Genomic DNA, 17,415 nt, shown 5'->3' on the forward strand with positions numbered 1-17,415 from the left:
GGTGAGAGATGTATGTTGTACGTCTTTATAAAGAACGTTGTGATGTGTGCTGTGTACATTTTTACAGCATCCCTGATGAAAATTTTGAAGACCACAGCGCTCCACCTTCTCCTGAGGAAAAAGATTCTGGGTTCTTTATGCTGAGGAAGGACAGTGAGAGACGGGCCACGCTTCACAGGATCCTGACGGAAGACCAAGACAAAGTCGTGAGAAACTTAATGGAATCTTTGGCTCAGGTAAAACGCCTCGTGGAGACTTCATTTCCCCAGAGTTTATGTATTTTACCAGTGTCATAACCACTTGGACCTGTCACAGGTGACGTGCAGACACGAGGCTGCTGCTGCCTTCCTGATGATAAAACAGACCTACCCCAGGGGGAGGCAGATTCCTAACACAGAAACTGCATGTTTAACATAAGCTATTTTTAAGTCAGAAGCAAAGTTTTCATGTTGATGAAGTTCCAGCTGGTTCCTACAAGCCTTTTCATCCTTCATTCATGTGTTTATTCATTCAATCAATAAAAATGCATTGAGGAGTTCCCGTGTGGCTCAGCTCAGTTAAGAACCCAACTAGTATCCATGAGGATGCAGGTTTGCTCCCTGGCTCAGATCCCACGTTGTTGTGGCTGCATTGTAGGCTGGTAGCTACTGTCCCAGTTCGAGCCCTAGCCTGGGAACTTCCATATGCTGTCTTCAACAGAGACCCCTTTGCTTGGAGAGCTACATTCAGAGGGAAGGTGATGGGCAAGAATAAGGGAATTATGTCTGGAAAAAACCACACTGGTCAGACTCGTGTTCCCTGGTATATTTGTTTGCTAAACTGCCATAACAAAATACCTTAGGGTCAGTAGCTGAAACAACAGAAAATTCTCGCTTCTAGTTCTGGAAGCTGAGTCTAAGTGCAAGGTGTTGACAGGTTTGGTTTCTCCGGAGGCCTCTCTCCTGGGCTTTCAAATGCCCACCTTCTTGCTTTGTCCTCACCTGGCCATTTTTCTCTGCAAGCCCCTAGTGGTTCTTCCTCTTCTTATAAGAACACTAATCCTATTGGATTAAGGCCCCACCCTTCGGCTGCCACTCACCCTTAATTACCTCCTCAAGACCCTATTTCCAAATACAGTCACACTGCAGGTTAAGGCATCACTGTATGAATTTGGGGGTGGGAAGAACAACACGGTTTAGTCCATAGCACCTGGGAAAATGTGTTCCCTGGGATTCTGCTTACAGAAACGAGCAAGAATCCCCTCCCCAACTCTGCCCCAGTGGAAACAGGGCTCCCCCCCAGCTCCAAGCTGTGCGGGACACGTCCTGGGCCTGGAGCAGATGCTCAGGCCTCTTGTGGGTATCAACCTCCCCAGACAAGCTCGGCCCAGGGACTTGCATCCTCTTTTAGTTCTGTGGGTGTCACAGACTTGTGTACCTGCTTCTGCACCTGTGGCTGCCATCAGTCCTCTGTGATCACAGTGGACACAGCTTCTTCCCTTCTTTCTGTCCTAGGAAACTAGCTGCAGAAAGGGTGGAGCTGGAGGGGTGGGGTCAAGTGTCAGCCTCAGTCCAGCAGTTTACCTGCTCTCACTCAGCTTTTATTGGGATGTAAATGGAGCCAGGCTCTCTCTTTCTGGGCTCTTACCATACAGCCCCTGCTTGTCTTAGTGTGGAGAACCCCACGAAATTTCTCTGCTGATCCTGTCACCCTGGGAATTCTCTAATGTTCACATCTTTAGATCCCATAGGAGGAGCTGAAAGGCCATGTGGGTGCCTGCAGGGCCTTTGGGTACAGGGAGAACTGAAATGGCACCATCTGGGCTTTCTAGGGAAACCCTGACTTGGGTCCTAAAGGGAAGCTGCCTCGAGGGAGCAGGGACTCTGAGACCCAGGAATGAGGTGCTCTGGGGTGAAGGGCAGCCAGGCCTCTGAGTCGGGGTAGAATGAACACCGAGGGGGCCATGCAGGAATCTGGAAGTGTGGAGGATACAGGAGCCATCAAACTTAAGCTGTCACTCCTGTCTTTCCGTCTGCTTGCTGTGGTCATTCAACGACCGAGAATCAGATGGCATAAGAGAAGGAGAACCAAGTTTAGACAGAAGGAGCACCTGCATTGGAGGTCATTTATTCAGCCAGTACTTATCGAGCATCTACTAGATCCCAGGCACTGTTCTGTGTGCTGGGGACACTACAGTGACAAAATGGGGGCGGAGGAATCTACATCCCATCAAAGCTAACATTCCAGTCGGGGAAGAAAAGCAATTTAAAAAATCAGTAAACATGTAGTTGAATATACAGTAACATGTGTAGTTAAATATGAAGCTATAGGAGTTCCCATCATGGCTCAGTGGTTAAAGAATCCAACTAAGAGCCATGAGGTTGCAGGTTTAATCCCTGGCCTTGCTCAGTGGGTTAAAGATCTGGCATTGCCGTGAGCTGTGGTGTAGGTCACAGATGTGGCTCGGATCCCGGGTTGCTGTGGCTCTGGCATAGGCCAGTGGCTACAGCTCCGATTCGACCCCTAGCCTGGGAACCTCCATGTGCGGCGGGTGCAGCCCTAGAAAAAGGCAAAAAGACAAAAAAAAAAAAAAAAAGAAAGAAAGAAATTAAGCTATATGTTGCTATACACTATTATATTACATATCTATTACTATATATGTGAAATATATGGTAATAATAGCAAATACTTTCTATGTCCAGGTATGTTTCTTAGTATTGCCTGTGTCTTTACTCCGTCCTCGTGACACTAGTCCTACAGCAGTAGTCGTGTTAGCGTCCTCATTTTGCCGATGAGCACAGGGATGCACAGAGGAGCTGAGGAACCCGCCAAAGCCCTGCAGCCCTAATCGATGGAGTCGGCATTTGGACCCAGGCAGTCTGGCTCCTGGGCGTGTGCTCTCAAGCACCACACGGTTCTCCTCCCTGGTGACCAGATGGTGACAAGTGCTGGGAGCAACACAAAGCAGGGGAGGAGACAGAGGCTGGAGTTGGGGGAGGAAATCACCAGTAGCCACCGTGGAGGGAAGGCTTCTTCTGTGGCTGCTGGTGTCAGATGCCTGCTTAGGTCAGAAACACAGAACGAACGTAGGGGTTGCTTGAATCCCATAATCATCCCCAGTGGGTGTACTTTTCCAGTTCAGAAAGGGTCTGCTGGTTTGGGGTTTTCTTGGCCTCCCTGCTGGAGGGCCATTAGGGCAGGGACTGCCCTGGTTATTGTCGTTGTCCCAATGCTCAGCACAGAGTCTGGAAGGAGACCTCACTTCCGTGACTAGGCTGAAATTCTTAAATTTTGGAGTTGGATAATCTTTTGTTTTGTTTTGCTTTGCTTTTTAAGGCCATGCTGGTGGCATATGGAGGTTCCCCGGCTAGGGGTTGAACTGGAGCTGCAGCTGCCAGCCTACACCACAGCCACATCATTGCAGGATCCAAGCTTTGTCTGCCACCTATACCACAGCTCATGGAAAAGCCAGATACTTCACCCACCGAGTGAGGCCAGGGATGGGGCATGCATCCTCATGGATACTAGTCAGGTTCATAACCTGCTGAGCCACCATGGGAACTCCTGGAGTGGGTTAATCTTATTCAAGTGTTTATGACTCCCTAGTTTTTAAAGCACACTTGAGTGTTCTCTATAAAAGGAGAATGGGAAGAAAAACTTGAAAGCAACTCACAGAGGGAATGCCTTGGTGCACTAGCGAGAAGTAACCAGTGAGGACCAGAAACTACTTAGTACTAAGTAGCACTTACTAAGCCAGAAGCACTCAGTAAATCCAGAATGGTCAAGTGATAGTCACTGTCCTTCTGACTGTGCTGCCAGGGGTGCTATGAACCCTTCCCTGTGATGTAACGTGCTGATCTAGTGGTAGAGCAGGTCCCGACCCAGGGTTCCTGCTGGCTCATCCAGCTAATTGGGGCAGTAGAAGGCAATGATTAAGAGCACGGGCTCAGCCTCAACTTGACTCTGAAACTTTGTTCCACCACTTAAAGGCTCTATGATTTGGGCAAGTTATTTAACTTTTCTGAGGCTGAATTTCCTAATCTATAAATGAGGAAGCAGTGGTATTTACTTCACAGAGTTGCTACAAGGAGTAAGTAAGATCGTGAATCATTCAGATAATAATAGAAAGTGTTCCACAAATGTTAACTATTATTGTTGTCGTTATCATTAGCGAGCAGGCTAATAACATTTATCTACTATCTGATTTTTTTCCTATAACCGGTTGGAAATAATTCTTTTCACTGTATTAAATATTTCTAGATATGTCTGTGCTTAATAAGCCTATCCTTTATAACAAGGCTAAAATGCAGACGTTGGTCGGGTCCTCAAAGCGGCCCATGAGAGCCGTTTCAATCTGTAACATCCTTCTGAAACCCACTCATCATTTTTAAGGAAGCATAAGGGATAAAGAATAGAAAGCACCTTTGCAGGAGAACCTGTGAGTTCTGTGAGCCCTGTCCCTGCTCATGAAAAGGGCGCTGTCAGATGCTACCTTCTGATCCTGAATCAGGCTCATTTGATACCTAAGATGGTTGTTCATAAAGGAGGTTAATCACACAGGGAGGCAGGAGTGAGGACAGAAAGAACCATTATGGGAGTTCCTGTCATGGCACAGTGGTTAATGAATCCGACTAGAAACCATGAGGTTTCGGGTTCCATCCCTGGCCTTGCTCAGTGGGTTAAGGATCCAGCACTGCCATGAGCTGTGGTGTAGTTCGCAGACTTGGATCCCACATTGCTGTGGCTGTGGCGTAAGCCAGTGGCTACAGCTCCGATTCGACCCCTAGCCTGGGAACCTCCATATGCCGAGGGAGCAGCCCTAGAAAAGGCAAAAAGACCAAAAAAAAAAAAAAAAAAAAAAAAAAACAAAGAAAGGAAGAACGAATGAAATACCCTAGACAGAAAACATTTCCCAGGCTACACAGCGTTCCTTGGTAGGACAGTGGCATCAAAAATCCAGAAGCAGCATGTTTTACTGTTGTGAAAACAAAGCTAATGTCAAAAAAAATGTTTGCTGTTTAAACTGCTGGCAAACATGTAACTGATTTTTCACGTAGATAAGCTTCCAATCTCTGAAAAACTCACATTTTTCTTCTTGAACATATTTTCATGTTGTTATGATATTGCCTGCGAATCTTTATTTTGGTGGTAATTTAGTTCGTGGTAAGAAAAGAAACAAAGTTTATAACTGTTCCCAGTCTGATTTTAAAATATTCCCTTAATGATACTTTCAACCTTTTCAATATATTTTCTCATGAAAACATAAACATGATAGGGAGCTCCCGAATGAAAATATACTGAGAGAAAGAACTTGATGGTGCATTCCTCTCCTATTTGAGTGGACTCCTAGAAATTGTAATTTCCACAGCCCAGTTGAGGGGTTTAATTGTAATGATGCAGTAACAAAATGTGCAATAATATGAGCTAGAAACGAGCATGATAAAAATCCCGTTGTTTCTTAAAGTTAAATGAGATAAATAACATCCTGCTATGTTTCCTTTAAGGAAGCAATGTTTTTGCTCAAAGTAAAAAAATAAAATAAAATAAAATCGAGAGAGGGAATTTGTTTAAATATTGTATTTAATTTTTTAATGTATAAAGTAGTCCATTTGGTTCATTCTTTTAACTAGTTGCCTTATGGGTGGGTAAAGAATGGGTTGCAGGATGGAGTCAAAGTGAGCCCCTTTTGACTGTAAGGAATGGACGCCCTTTAAGGGCAGTTGAAGTCCTGGGAGCTCTTTTGAGTGTATATCCCTGCTTTGTTTCTGTCTTAAACTCCTTCTCTGTGTGCTCTCCCACATGTTGTATTGTATCTCTAATAATAAATGCTATACCTGTTTTTACAGTCTTTGCCTCCATGAAACATTCTTGTTCTCAGCAGGGGCAAGAATCAGGCCAGTTCTGCTTTTAGCCTCTAGCTGCTCTAGTGGCCAGAATTCCTGGTTTTCATCCAGGCTGCCCACATTCAATTCCTGAGCAGGGCATTAAGATCTCACTTCAAGCCATCACTCACTGCTGTCTCAACCAGATCACTGTGGCTTATTGCCTGCATCTCTCTTTAGCACCTGATTAAAATTTCTGAGAGTGGACTCTTATTGCCTTAGCCTGTCCCTGTTTGGACAGAGCTTTTTATATCTGACTACGTCATGGCTATTGGACAGTGTATGGGCCGGGTGCCTTTCCTCCTAAGGTCTGATCTGATTTGGTGGGGGGGGAGCCATATAGTTCAAATATGGTCTCTCCCCTTGCCGGGGGGAGGGGGGGCTGGGGGGGGCTTGCATTTTGAAGCCTAGTTCTTCTCAGCAGGAGCTATGGGACAGCAGGCCTGTGGCTGATGCATCCAGCACAGATCAACTGACAGATTGGTGGTTTTTATTCACAGGGGGCAGAAGAACCTAAACTAAAGTGGGAGCACATCACAACCCTCGTCACAAGCCTCAGAGAATTTGTGAGGTCCACCGACCGAAAGATCATAGCCACCACCCTGTCGAAGCTGAAGCTGGAGCTGGACTTTGACAGCCACGGCATCAGTCAAGTCCAGGTGGTGCTCTTTGGTTTTCAAGATGCTGTAAGTATGCTATTTTGCCCATGTCCGCCCCCCCCCCCAACTCCAGCTAAAATTAGTCCAAAAATCAGATAGGATAAACATATAAGGAAAATAGGATAAACCTGTAAGTTCTATTATCTTTCCTTCCTTTGATAATTTTGATGAATTCTTTTCTCTTCGGATCATAAAGAAGTGTGAGCTGGTTGCCTGTCCGTGTACCTCTAAGTACCAGATTTGTTGTTTGGTATGTTTGTGTCTCCCCAGATTTGTCTGTCCTCAGATTTGGAGTATTGTTATCTCCCTAGATTGAACACCATGGAAAATAACAAAACCCACGCATGTTCCCCCATGGCTGTGCTTTGTCCTTATGAAATAGAGAGTAGCCAGTCACTGTCTATTTTGATGAGTTTAGCCACAGAGCACACTTTCGTCCTGCACTTTCCAATTCTGTATGAGAAATGCCACCTAGTGGTCATCGAGAAAAATGTAATCATACAGATGGCAATGATCATTTTGTTCCCCTGCTCTGGTTTCCATACAGAACTTCTTAAACATGCTTGTTTAATAAATACTTACTATTTCCTAGCCAACAGTATATTCAGAGCCCAGGGCATCAGTGGATGAAAATTAATCCACAGGCTCTTGTGAGAGATTGCTGAGGATTCCTCCCTTTTGTATCGTGTTGCTATGCAGCACAAACTAAGCCAGTTTTCCAGAAGCCTGATTCAAACCATATGTGATATTCTTGAATGAGACTTATTTGTAGAACTTTGTACCAAAAAAAGCCTGAAATCCCTCCCAGAAGGCCCTTACGAGGTGCGGGAGACAGAAATAAGATATCGAAATAAGACAGTGCCTGCGTGTGAGTGAAGAAGCACTTTGCATAATTTTATTTAAAGTCCCCAAATTAACTCACTCCTAGTGTGTTTATTGCTCCTACATAGGAGATATCTGGACAGTTGCATTTGGTGCATCAAATGATTCCTGATTTAAAATCAAATGGTCATCCTTCAGTGGCCACGGGTGCTCTCTGAGACTCTGTGAAAGCCACTTGGTCCTGTGCTATATCCCGGGTAGGGTGACACCCCTGACTCAACTGGGGTTGTGGGAAATGAGCAACTGGCAAAGCCTATCACTAATATTAAATGCTAAAGGCACACTTGCTCTGGAACTTGGGAACCCCAGGCATCTGCAAATAGAACGAAATAATCTAGTAAATGTGCCCTTGCCCACACATTTGGCTTCCAGCCTAGAGGCTGGAAAGCAAACAGGCCAGAATTCAGATTGAAAGTGGGTTAGTGGTAATCCTGGGCCATAGGCCAGGTCTGTCTGTTTGTCTTGTCTGTCTGTCTGTATCCCTCTCTCTCTCTCTCATACACACACACACACACACACACACACACACACACACACACACACACACACACGCCCCTGCTCTTCCTCAGTCAATATCCAGGATGGGAATGGACAGCATTTAATGAAGGGCTGTCAGGGTCAGGGTCAGGGTCATGGAGGATCCCTCTTTCATCTTCCGTGCGTGACCCTTGAGAGAAATATTCTTAGTTCCTAAATGTTACTCTCCACAGTAGTTAAGTAAGCAGACAGATCTTTTGTGAAAGTACTAGGACAAAAGCATTCTGAAAGGATTTCCTAGAACGAGTGGGAACCAAGCAATGGTTCATTTCCTTGGGAGCAGCTACTCTGAGGAGTTCCTCAGCTCCACTCCCTTCTAAACTGGGGGATCCGATGGGGATGGATCAAGGGCAGGAGTAAGCATTTGGAACCCCAGCGCTTGCTGAGAGAACAGTAAAGTCTCTCCAGCTTTCTCTAAGATCCCGAGTCAGAGCCCTATTGGGAAAATAGTCTCTTTTCTTAGAGGTTTGTATCAACCAGCAATTAGTGGAGTTAATCAAAATTTTATTTTTATTTATTTATTTATTTATTTATTGCTTTTTTTAGGGCTGCACCTGCAGCATATGGAAGTTCCCTGGCTTAGGGATTGAATCGGAGCTACAGCTGCCGGCCTACACCATAGCCACAGCCACTCGGGATCGGAGCCACATCTGAGACCTACACCACAGCTCATAGCAATGTCGGATCCTTAACCCACTGAATGAGGCCAGGGATCAAACCCACATCCTCATGGATATGAGTCTGGCTCATTACCACTGAGCCGTAACAGGAACTTCGAACCCAAATTTCAAATAAGCCTCTCTTAGTTTTATGATAAAGTTATTTCCAAAAAGGTAACACACATGGCTTAGACATACAATGGAATATGACCCACCCTTAAAAAGGAAGGAAGTTCTGACACATTACCCTAAGTGAAATAAGCCAGACACAAAAATACTGTATGATTTCACTTTTGAGACATCTCAGCAGTCAGATTCATAGACAGGAAGTAGAATGGTGGTTGCCAGAGGAGGGGAGAGCAAGGGGGGATTATTGTTTAGTGGGTTTAGAGTTTCAGTTTTGCAAGATGAAAAGAGTTCTGGAGACAGCCGGTGGTGATGGACAATGGGAATGTACTTAAGGCCACTGAACTGTACACTAGGTCAATTTAATGTTATGTGTATTTTACCATATAATTTTATTAAAAAAAATTTTTTTATTCATTAGGGCCATACCCACAGAATATGAAAGTTCCCAGGCTAGGGGTCGAATCAGAGCTATGCTGCCCGCCTCCACCACAGCTCACAGCCACGCCAGATTGTAATGTGAACAGCTTTTCTGGAATGTTTTCGCAGATTAAAGAGATATAAGCAAATGAGGGCAGGAAAACAAGGCACACGCTGTGGCAGATCTGTAGGTAGCACACACATGCACACTGTCCCCCTTTAAGGTGTTTCCAAGTCACCAGCGTGTGCTGAGGCACCTGCTTGTGTTAAATGACAAGCATTTACCGGAGTTCCCATCGTGGCTCAGCGGAAGCAAATCTGACTAGCATCCATGAGGACGGGTGTTCTATCCCTGGCCTCGCTCAGTGTGTTAAGGATCCGGTGTTGCCATGAGCTGTAATGCAGTCACAGATGCGGCTCAGATCTGGCATTGCTGTGGCTGTGGTATAGGCCGGTGGCTACAGCTCCAATTGGACCCCTAGCCTGGGAACCTCCATATGCTCTGGGTACGGCCCTAAAAAGACAAAAAAAAAAAACAGCATTTACTCTATTTAAAGCCCCTTGGACTCTTTTTTTTGCCTCTTTGCCACCTGCACCAAACGATCTGCACATGTCATGAAGGGTGGAAGCTGCAGGTTCCGCGTCCCAAAGGGGTGACCTTCCCATGGAACCAGAGGGCCCTTCATTTACATGATGTGTCTCACTTGCTTACATGGGGATCACCAAACTTCATTTTGAAGTGACTATTCTTTATGGGTTTACTGGTGACATAAAGAAGTTATTCATGATTCAAGGTGAAGAAATCGCACAATTATTTTTGTTGCTAGAATGTCAACCAAATGCGTGCCTCAGCTATCGGTTATTCGCAGTTAAGTGTGCAAGCAGACCAACTGTCCCTCTCTTTCTCCAGGTCAATAAAGTGCTTCGGAATCATAACATCAAGCCACACTGGATGTTTGCCTTGGACAGTATCATCCGAAAGGCAGTGCAGACGGCCATTACCATTCTGGTTCCAGGTCAGAAATACTTTGCAAATATTTAATGTTTGGTGTTTCCAATTTCCATTCATCTATCATTCATGGTGTCTCCTCACTGCTTTAAGACAGACGAGCCTTTTTTTTTTTTTTTTTCATCTTTCCAAGCCACCAAATAATATTTATCTAGTGCATATATACTGAGCAATGGCACACCAAGAAAAAAAAATTTTTTTGGTCTTTTTAGGGCCGCAATCCATAGCATATGGAAGTTCCCAGGCTACGGGTCAAATCAGAGCCATAGCCACTGGCTACAGCCACAGCTACAGCAACAGGGGATCTGAGCCGTGTCTTCGACCTACGCCACAGCTCATGGCAACCCTGGATCCATGTCCTCATGGATACTAGTCGGATTCGTTACTGCTGAGCCATGACAGGAACTCCCCAAGCAAAGTGTTTACTGTGTGTGAGGAAGACTTGCTTCCTGGTCTTTAAAGAGTGTAGTTGTATATGAAGACAAAGAGAAAACTATACAGGTGACCCAAAGGCATATCTATGTCCAGACATCTGTGCTCGTAAGACACATTCGTGTGTCATCCTTTACCAGGGGTTTCCAAACCTGCCAGTGCATCGAATGATGTAAGGCACTCTTTAAAATTACAGCTTTCAGGGCTCCATCCAGGACTGAGAATGTGCTGAGAATAAAGCCCAGGAATCTGATCTTCATCCCGCTTCCAGGCATTTTTATACACAGCCACGTTTGGACATCACTGGTCTAGACAGATCCCAGCTATGTTTGCAGTGAGATACAAAAAGGGTAGTGTTCATGAAACCAGGTTTTATGGAGTAGGTGAGAGCTGTAGTCATACTCAAAGGCAAACTTTCAAAGTGTTTCGATACTGTTCCCATTAAGAAAAAAAAATTTAAGTAAAACTCTTCTAGGAGTTCCCTGGTGGCCTAGGAGGTTAAGGACCCGGCATTGTCGCTGCTGTGGCTCCCGTCACTGCTGTGGTGCAAGTTTGCTCCCTGGCCTGGGAACTTCCACATACTGTGGGTGTGGCCAAAAAACAACAGCAACCACCACCACCACCACCACCTCTTCCACTTCATACATGTGTGTGGACAGGTCAATTGATTTAGATATATAAATTAGAAATACATTCTATTGTATTTTACGTGTAGTGTAAAGTATTCTAAACTAATTTCTATTTTAAAAAGATAAGACAAATATGAACTATTTTAAATGTCACGTTATCTATAAAATGGTACCACAAACTTTGAAGTCATCATCAAGCCTTCTGAGTCGTGGAATTCCTTCTCTTCTCTCAGAATACCTTGTGTGATTTGCAAGTGAGGGACTAACTTATTTCCTTCTTGTGAAAGAAGGAAATAGAAGAAATGCTAACACCCCTGAACCTGTTGTTCCTCTCTGTGGCACATCTGCACCCCTCGTTCCCCCTGCCACACACACACCTCTGCCTTCTTCATGTCTCGGTTTATAAGATGCCTCCCCAGAGGGTCTGACCTGCCCTGAAGCCTACAGCAGACTCCGCCTGGTACTCTCTCCCCTTGGAAATGGTTTCTCCCCACTGGTGACACTTCCTCCAACTGGAAACTACTTTTATTTTCTCATCTCATGGCTGTTTCCCTCACCAGAGGGTAACTCTGTTTATTTTATTCTTTGCCAAGCATGTTATCCAGCATGGTGCCTAGAAATCAGTAGATGCCTAATCAATACTGGTTGAAACAATAAGTAAATGAGTTTCACTTGTTACAACCAATTAGCGTGAACAAGTTGGCCTAACATGGAAAAAATTCTACAGAGGCTTTGAAACAATGTGCCTCCCAGTTGGATATGAACCTGAGGAGCCTAAAGCTGATGGGAAGCTAATGTGATGCTCTAAGGAAGTCAGCACGTCCTTCTGTTTAGGTGATTTGTCATTGGGATGAGCTCAGATATGGGAAATGTAAATGGGGAGTTATAAGCCCAAAAGGCACAAGGGGTGAGAGGGACTAGGTGTGTATCAGTGAAAGGATTAGGTAAAAGGCCATAAGTTAAACCCAGTAGTAACCTAAATTAAGAATGCTCTTAGGAGTTCCCTGGTAGCTCAGTGGGTTAAGGACCTGGCATTGTCACTGCAGAGAGGGATTATACTTTGAAATAATTTAAGTATCATAGAAATAATTTGTCTAATTTTTTAAAAGTTCTTTTAAAAACGGATTATTTAAATGCAGTGGACTGTATCCTGGAATAGAAAAAAGAACATCAGGAGTTCCCATTGTGGCTCAGTGGGTTATGAACCCAGCTAGTATCCACAAGGATGCGGGTTTGATCCCTGGCCTCCCTCAGTGGGTTAAGGATCTGGCATTTCCGTGAGCTGTGGTATAGGTCGCAGACACGGCTCGGATCTGGCGTTGCTGCGGCTGTGGGGTTCCAATTCAACCCCTAGCCTGGGAATTTCCATATGCTGCAAGTGTGGTGGTAAAAAGCAAAAAAAGAGAGGAAGGAGGAAGGGAGGAAGAAAGGAAGAAAAACTATAATCTGAATATCTGGGTTTAGTTAATAGGATTGGAGCAATGTGAATTTCTTAGTTTTGACCAAGGTACCATAGTTATATAAGATGTATTGGGGGAACTGAGTGGAAGGCATACAGGAATTCTCTGTTTTTGCAGTTTCTATAAATCTAAAATCTCCCCAAATATAAAGATTATAAAGAACACTGATTTCACTGTAGGTGAAACATTGTTGAGAGAAGGCGACAGAGGCAGTGCAGGAAGGCGCGTCTCCTTGATGGGGGCCCCAGTAATGGGCACAGCTTTAACTCAGCCCCTGTGTGCAGCAGGGCACATTCTTTATGGGAAGGTTCGCTCAGGAAGTTCTTTGTCCTTCCGCTGTGAAACTGGTTTCTGTGAGGCCACTAGGGGTCTCTGATGACAACTGAAATGGCTGAAAGCATTTTTTTTTTTTTTTTTTTTCTTTTTAGGGCCACACCCGAAGCATATGGAGGTTCTCAGGCTAGGGGTCTAATCAGAGCTACAGCTGCTGGCCTGCACCACAGCAATGCCAAATCTGTGCCGAGTCTTCGACTTACAGCGCGGCTCACGGCAATGCCGGATCCTTAACCCACTGAGTGAGGCCAGGGATTGAACCCACAACCTCGTGGTTCCTAGTCAAATTTGCTTCCGCTGCGCCATGATGGGACCTCCTGAAAGCACTTTTTAAAGTGGAAATTTTAGAGAATCACACAAAGTAAGTACTTTTTAATATTCCTCTCAGAATAGAGGAGGACAGTATGCACTGAATCCCAATATATAAATGATGAAATATGTGACCAAGAGGAACTGATTTCAAGCATTTGACAATTCCATCGAATTTCCCAATATCCCCAAAGATTTTTTTTTTTTTTTTGTCTTTTTGTCTTTTTGTTGTTGTTGTTGTTGTTGTTGTTGTTGCTATTTCTTGGGCCGCTCCCGCGGCATATGGAGGTTCCCAGGCTAGGGGTTGAATCGGAGCTGTAGCCACCGGCCTACGCCAGAGCCACGGCAACACGGGATCCGAGCCGCGTCTGCAACCTACACCACAGCTCACGGCAACGCCGGATCGTTAACCCACTGAGCAAGGGCAGGGACTGAACCCGCAACCTCATGGTTCCTAGTCGGATTCGTTAACCACTGCGCCACGACGGAAACTCCTAAAGATTTTGTTATACAATTAAAATTCGAAGAAACTACACTAGAAATGCCTGTCGCCATATTTTCCTGATCAAAGTCCCTTTTAGATGACAAAAGACTACAATTAACCTACCAAATGTTGAAAGACGTGCTGAAGAAACCAACAAATTCAAAAAGATGCCATCCCCAACAGATACATTTCCTAGATGTGTTTGCTGAGAGCACCCAGACGTTGGTTTCCAAACACCATTCTCTCATAAAAGGAATCAAGCTCCTTGAAGAAATGGTTGACTTCCAGGCTGGGGCAGAGGAAATACAAGATGAACCTGTGATGGGACTTACTGTGATGGTAGGAAGTAAGCAAGTTCCCCAAAAGGATGGAGGCTTATTGAAAGGATTCTGGAAAACAGCAGGAAGGACTTCCCCAAAGTCTAAGCCAGAACAAAGAAAGCAGAAAATAAAATAACAGTAGTATTGGATGTTAGTCCAGAGACTAAACTAGAGACCTATAAGTACATATTGATATAAGCCATTGAATACATACATACATGGAGGAGAAGGGCCAGTGCTTTGTTTTAGGAGAATGCCAGTTGACCCATGTAGATGGAATGAGGGAAGTAGAAAATCATCCTTAGGCAAACACCACAGTAATAATCATTGCAGGCAAGAACCATCACTGGCTGCTGAGATCAGCAGGCAAATGAGTGCCGAGAAACAGCATATTTGAATGGTCTCAGGGAATCTCCCCACAAGATAGCTACCAATTGCAAAGAGAAAACAGTGACTTCCACCGTATCAAAAGATCCTTCTTTACCAAAAGGTCAGGATAAGCACCCCTCATAATAAGGACATCAGCATTCCTGAAATGATGCCCGCAGAAGGGCACACCATCCCCTCTGTGGTATTCTTGCCAAAAATGCAGAGCCTCGACCTAATCAAGACAAGACTTAAGTGAACCCCAACTGAGGGGCACAAAATAACTGACCACTACTCCTCAAAATTCTGGATGTCATGGGGGATAAAGAAATACTAGGGTTCTTGGAGTTCCCACTGTGGCACAGTGGAAACAAATCTGACTAGGAATCATGACGTCGTGGGTTCAATCCCAGGCCATGCTCAGTGGGTTAAGGATCCAGCATTGCCATGAGCTGTGGTGTAGGTCACAGACTTGGCTCTATCTGGCGTTGCTGTGGCTGTGATGTAGGCCAGCAGCTGTAGCTCTGATTAGACCCCTAGCCTGAGATCGTTCATATGCCACGGGTGCGGCCCTAAAAAAGCAAAAAGCAAAAGAAAAAAGAAATACTAGGATTCTGTCACAGATTGGAAGAGACAAAGAAAACATGACAGCTAAATGCAGGGTGGAATCTTGGATCAGAAAAGGACTTTATCAGGAAAAGCGTGAAATTCATATAAGGCCCATAAATGAGTCAATGGCCTTGCATCCATGTTAACTTCCTGGTTTTGGTAATAGTGCCAACGTTAGGCAAGATGTTAAGTCTAGGGCAAGGTGCTAAAGGGTATACAAGGACTCTCTGTACTGTTTTTGCAACTTTTCTGTTATTCTAAAATTGTTTCAAAATGAAAAGTAAAAAAAAAAAAATGTGTTCAATCTTCTTTCTTCCAAAAAAAGAGCACACAGAACAGAGAGTACAGTGCAAGGCCCTTAAGAGCTTTTTCCCCTCGGGCTCTTTTCCCACTTGCCATCCAGGATCAGCCTGTAGAGTCCTGGCAACATTAACTATTTGTTGTTTCGCCTCAAGTACAGTCTGGCTGTGGGTGACCAGATGGAGAAATGCTGAGCGTGAGACCGGGTCGAACTGACTATGTAGGATTTTTTTTTTTTAAGGGACTATTTATTTATTTTTAGGGCTGCACCCGCTGCATATAGAAGTTCCCAGTCTAGGAGCTGAATTGGAGCTACAGCTGCCGGCCTCCACCACAACCAGAGCAATGCCAGAACCGAGCTGTGTCTTCGACCTACCCGACAGCTCACAGCAACACTGGATCCTCAAGCCACTGAGCGAGGCCAGGGATTGAACCTGCATCCTCATGAATCCTAGTCGGATTTGTTTCCTCTGCGCCACAGTGGAAACTCCTTTAGCACCCTTCTGATAGGAACTCTCATTGTTTAACCTGCTAGAGCACTGGGTACCACTATTAGTTGTTGAGGCTGTCATGGACCCTGGGTCCACATTCATGTCAAATGACCAGCATCTAAACTACATGAGGTGCTTGTTACAGGCATCATCCGCTGCACTGACAAGTACTCTGATCCTATTTGGCATCAAAAATACCCTGTGTTAAAGAAGCTCGCTCTAGTTATTTTCCTCTGGGGAAATATCCAGTTGGGGTAGGGGAGGGGGAGGGAGGTAGGAATAGTCTTATTTGATCCTGTCTCACAAGGCCTCTAGCTTCCCACAGGGAGCCCTCTAAGTCCCCACCCATCACGCGGCCCTCTGAGTCCCTGCCTTCCTCTTGACACTTGGCTCTCTCGTGCCCGTCCTCTCTGCTTTCCATTCTCAGAGGGCTCATTGGAGCTTCCTTCCCTCAAACATCTCTCCCCCTTTCTCCACCCGGCCAAGGCTTTCCCTTCCTCCAGAACCCTGTGCAATCCCTTCTGCCTCCATGACTCCATCAATGCATAAACCATCACCACTGGATTTAGTCATCGCATATATATATACCTTATTTACCCCCTGAGCTCTTACTGCACGTACCTTGAGTTACCTATGTAGCTAGGCACATAATGGAGATCATCTAAAATATTTTAAGCTGTACTCACTTGTACTTATGATTTCATGGCTCTTCTATGTATTTGTGCTAGTTCTGCTTTAGAGTTTTATCTCTCTGAGGACAAAGACCAGATGCTCTATCTCATTTGCATACTTTTTCTTTTTCTTTTTTTTTTTTTTGTCTTTCTGCTATTTCTTGGGCTGCTCCCGCGGCATATGGAGGTTCCCAGGCTAGGGGTCTAATCGGAGCTGTAGCCACAGCAACTCGGGATCCGAGCCGCGTCTGCAACCTACACCACAGCTCACGGCAACGCCGGATCCTTAACCCACTGAGCAAGGGCAGGGACCGAACCCGCAACCTCATGGTTCCTAGTCGGATTCGTTAACCACTGCGCCATGACGAGAACTCCTCATTTGCATGCTTTATAATGTCTAATTCGACGATAGGTACTCAGGGAACCACAGGAAAGACCAAAATAACAGTATTGCACCCACTTACAATTTTCTACTTTCTTTAAATTGTTGAGAATGATTTTTAGTCACTTAGACTTAAGCAAAATGATAATTTATGATAATTTAAAGTGTACAGATTTAAGGGAAAGTAAGAGGATAGTTAAATGTAGCAATAAATACCAGAAATTTTTCTTCCCCCAAAGTGAAATTATATTCAACAGGACAATAAAACTTTTAAACTGTTTTTAAAATTTCACTTTAGAGACCATAAAAGAAATTTAAGAATAATTTTAGAAAAATTGTAAAGGCCTCATCTTATTCTAATTTAATATATAACTGCACTTGCTAAATTAATTAATTAATTTATTTATTTTTTGTCTTTTTTGCCATTTCTTGGGCCGCTCCCTCGGCATATGGAGGTTCCCAGGCTAGGGGTCCAA

General features: G+C 44.7%; 1 protein-coding gene across 13 annotated transcripts in view; it reads left to right on the top strand.

Annotated features, from left to right (window-relative positions):
• MAP3K5 (mitogen-activated protein kinase kinase kinase 5) overlaps positions 1 to 17,415 on the top strand; it is a 254,320-nt gene that overhangs the window by 222,041 nt on the left and 14,864 nt on the right. For all 13 annotated transcript variants that reach the window (XM_085025230.1, XM_085025204.1, XM_085025224.1 and 10 more), the window contains 3 exons: positions 68 to 236; positions 6,362 to 6,547; positions 10,055 to 10,160. In XM_085025230.1, the coding sequence (XP_084881356.1) occupies positions 68 to 236; positions 6,362 to 6,547; positions 10,055 to 10,160 (461 nt within the window). The remainder of the gene's footprint in view (positions 1 to 67; positions 237 to 6,361; positions 6,548 to 10,054; positions 10,161 to 17,415) is intronic.

Source organism: Sus scrofa, chromosome 1 (assembly GCF_054392235.1).
Source record: "Sus scrofa isolate SSC_HxYL_T2T_F1_AM1 chromosome 1, Sscrofa_HxYL_maternal_Yorkshire_Landrace_v2.0, whole genome shotgun sequence".
NCBI classification, from domain to species: domain Eukaryota; kingdom Metazoa; phylum Chordata; class Mammalia; order Artiodactyla; family Suidae; genus Sus; species Sus scrofa.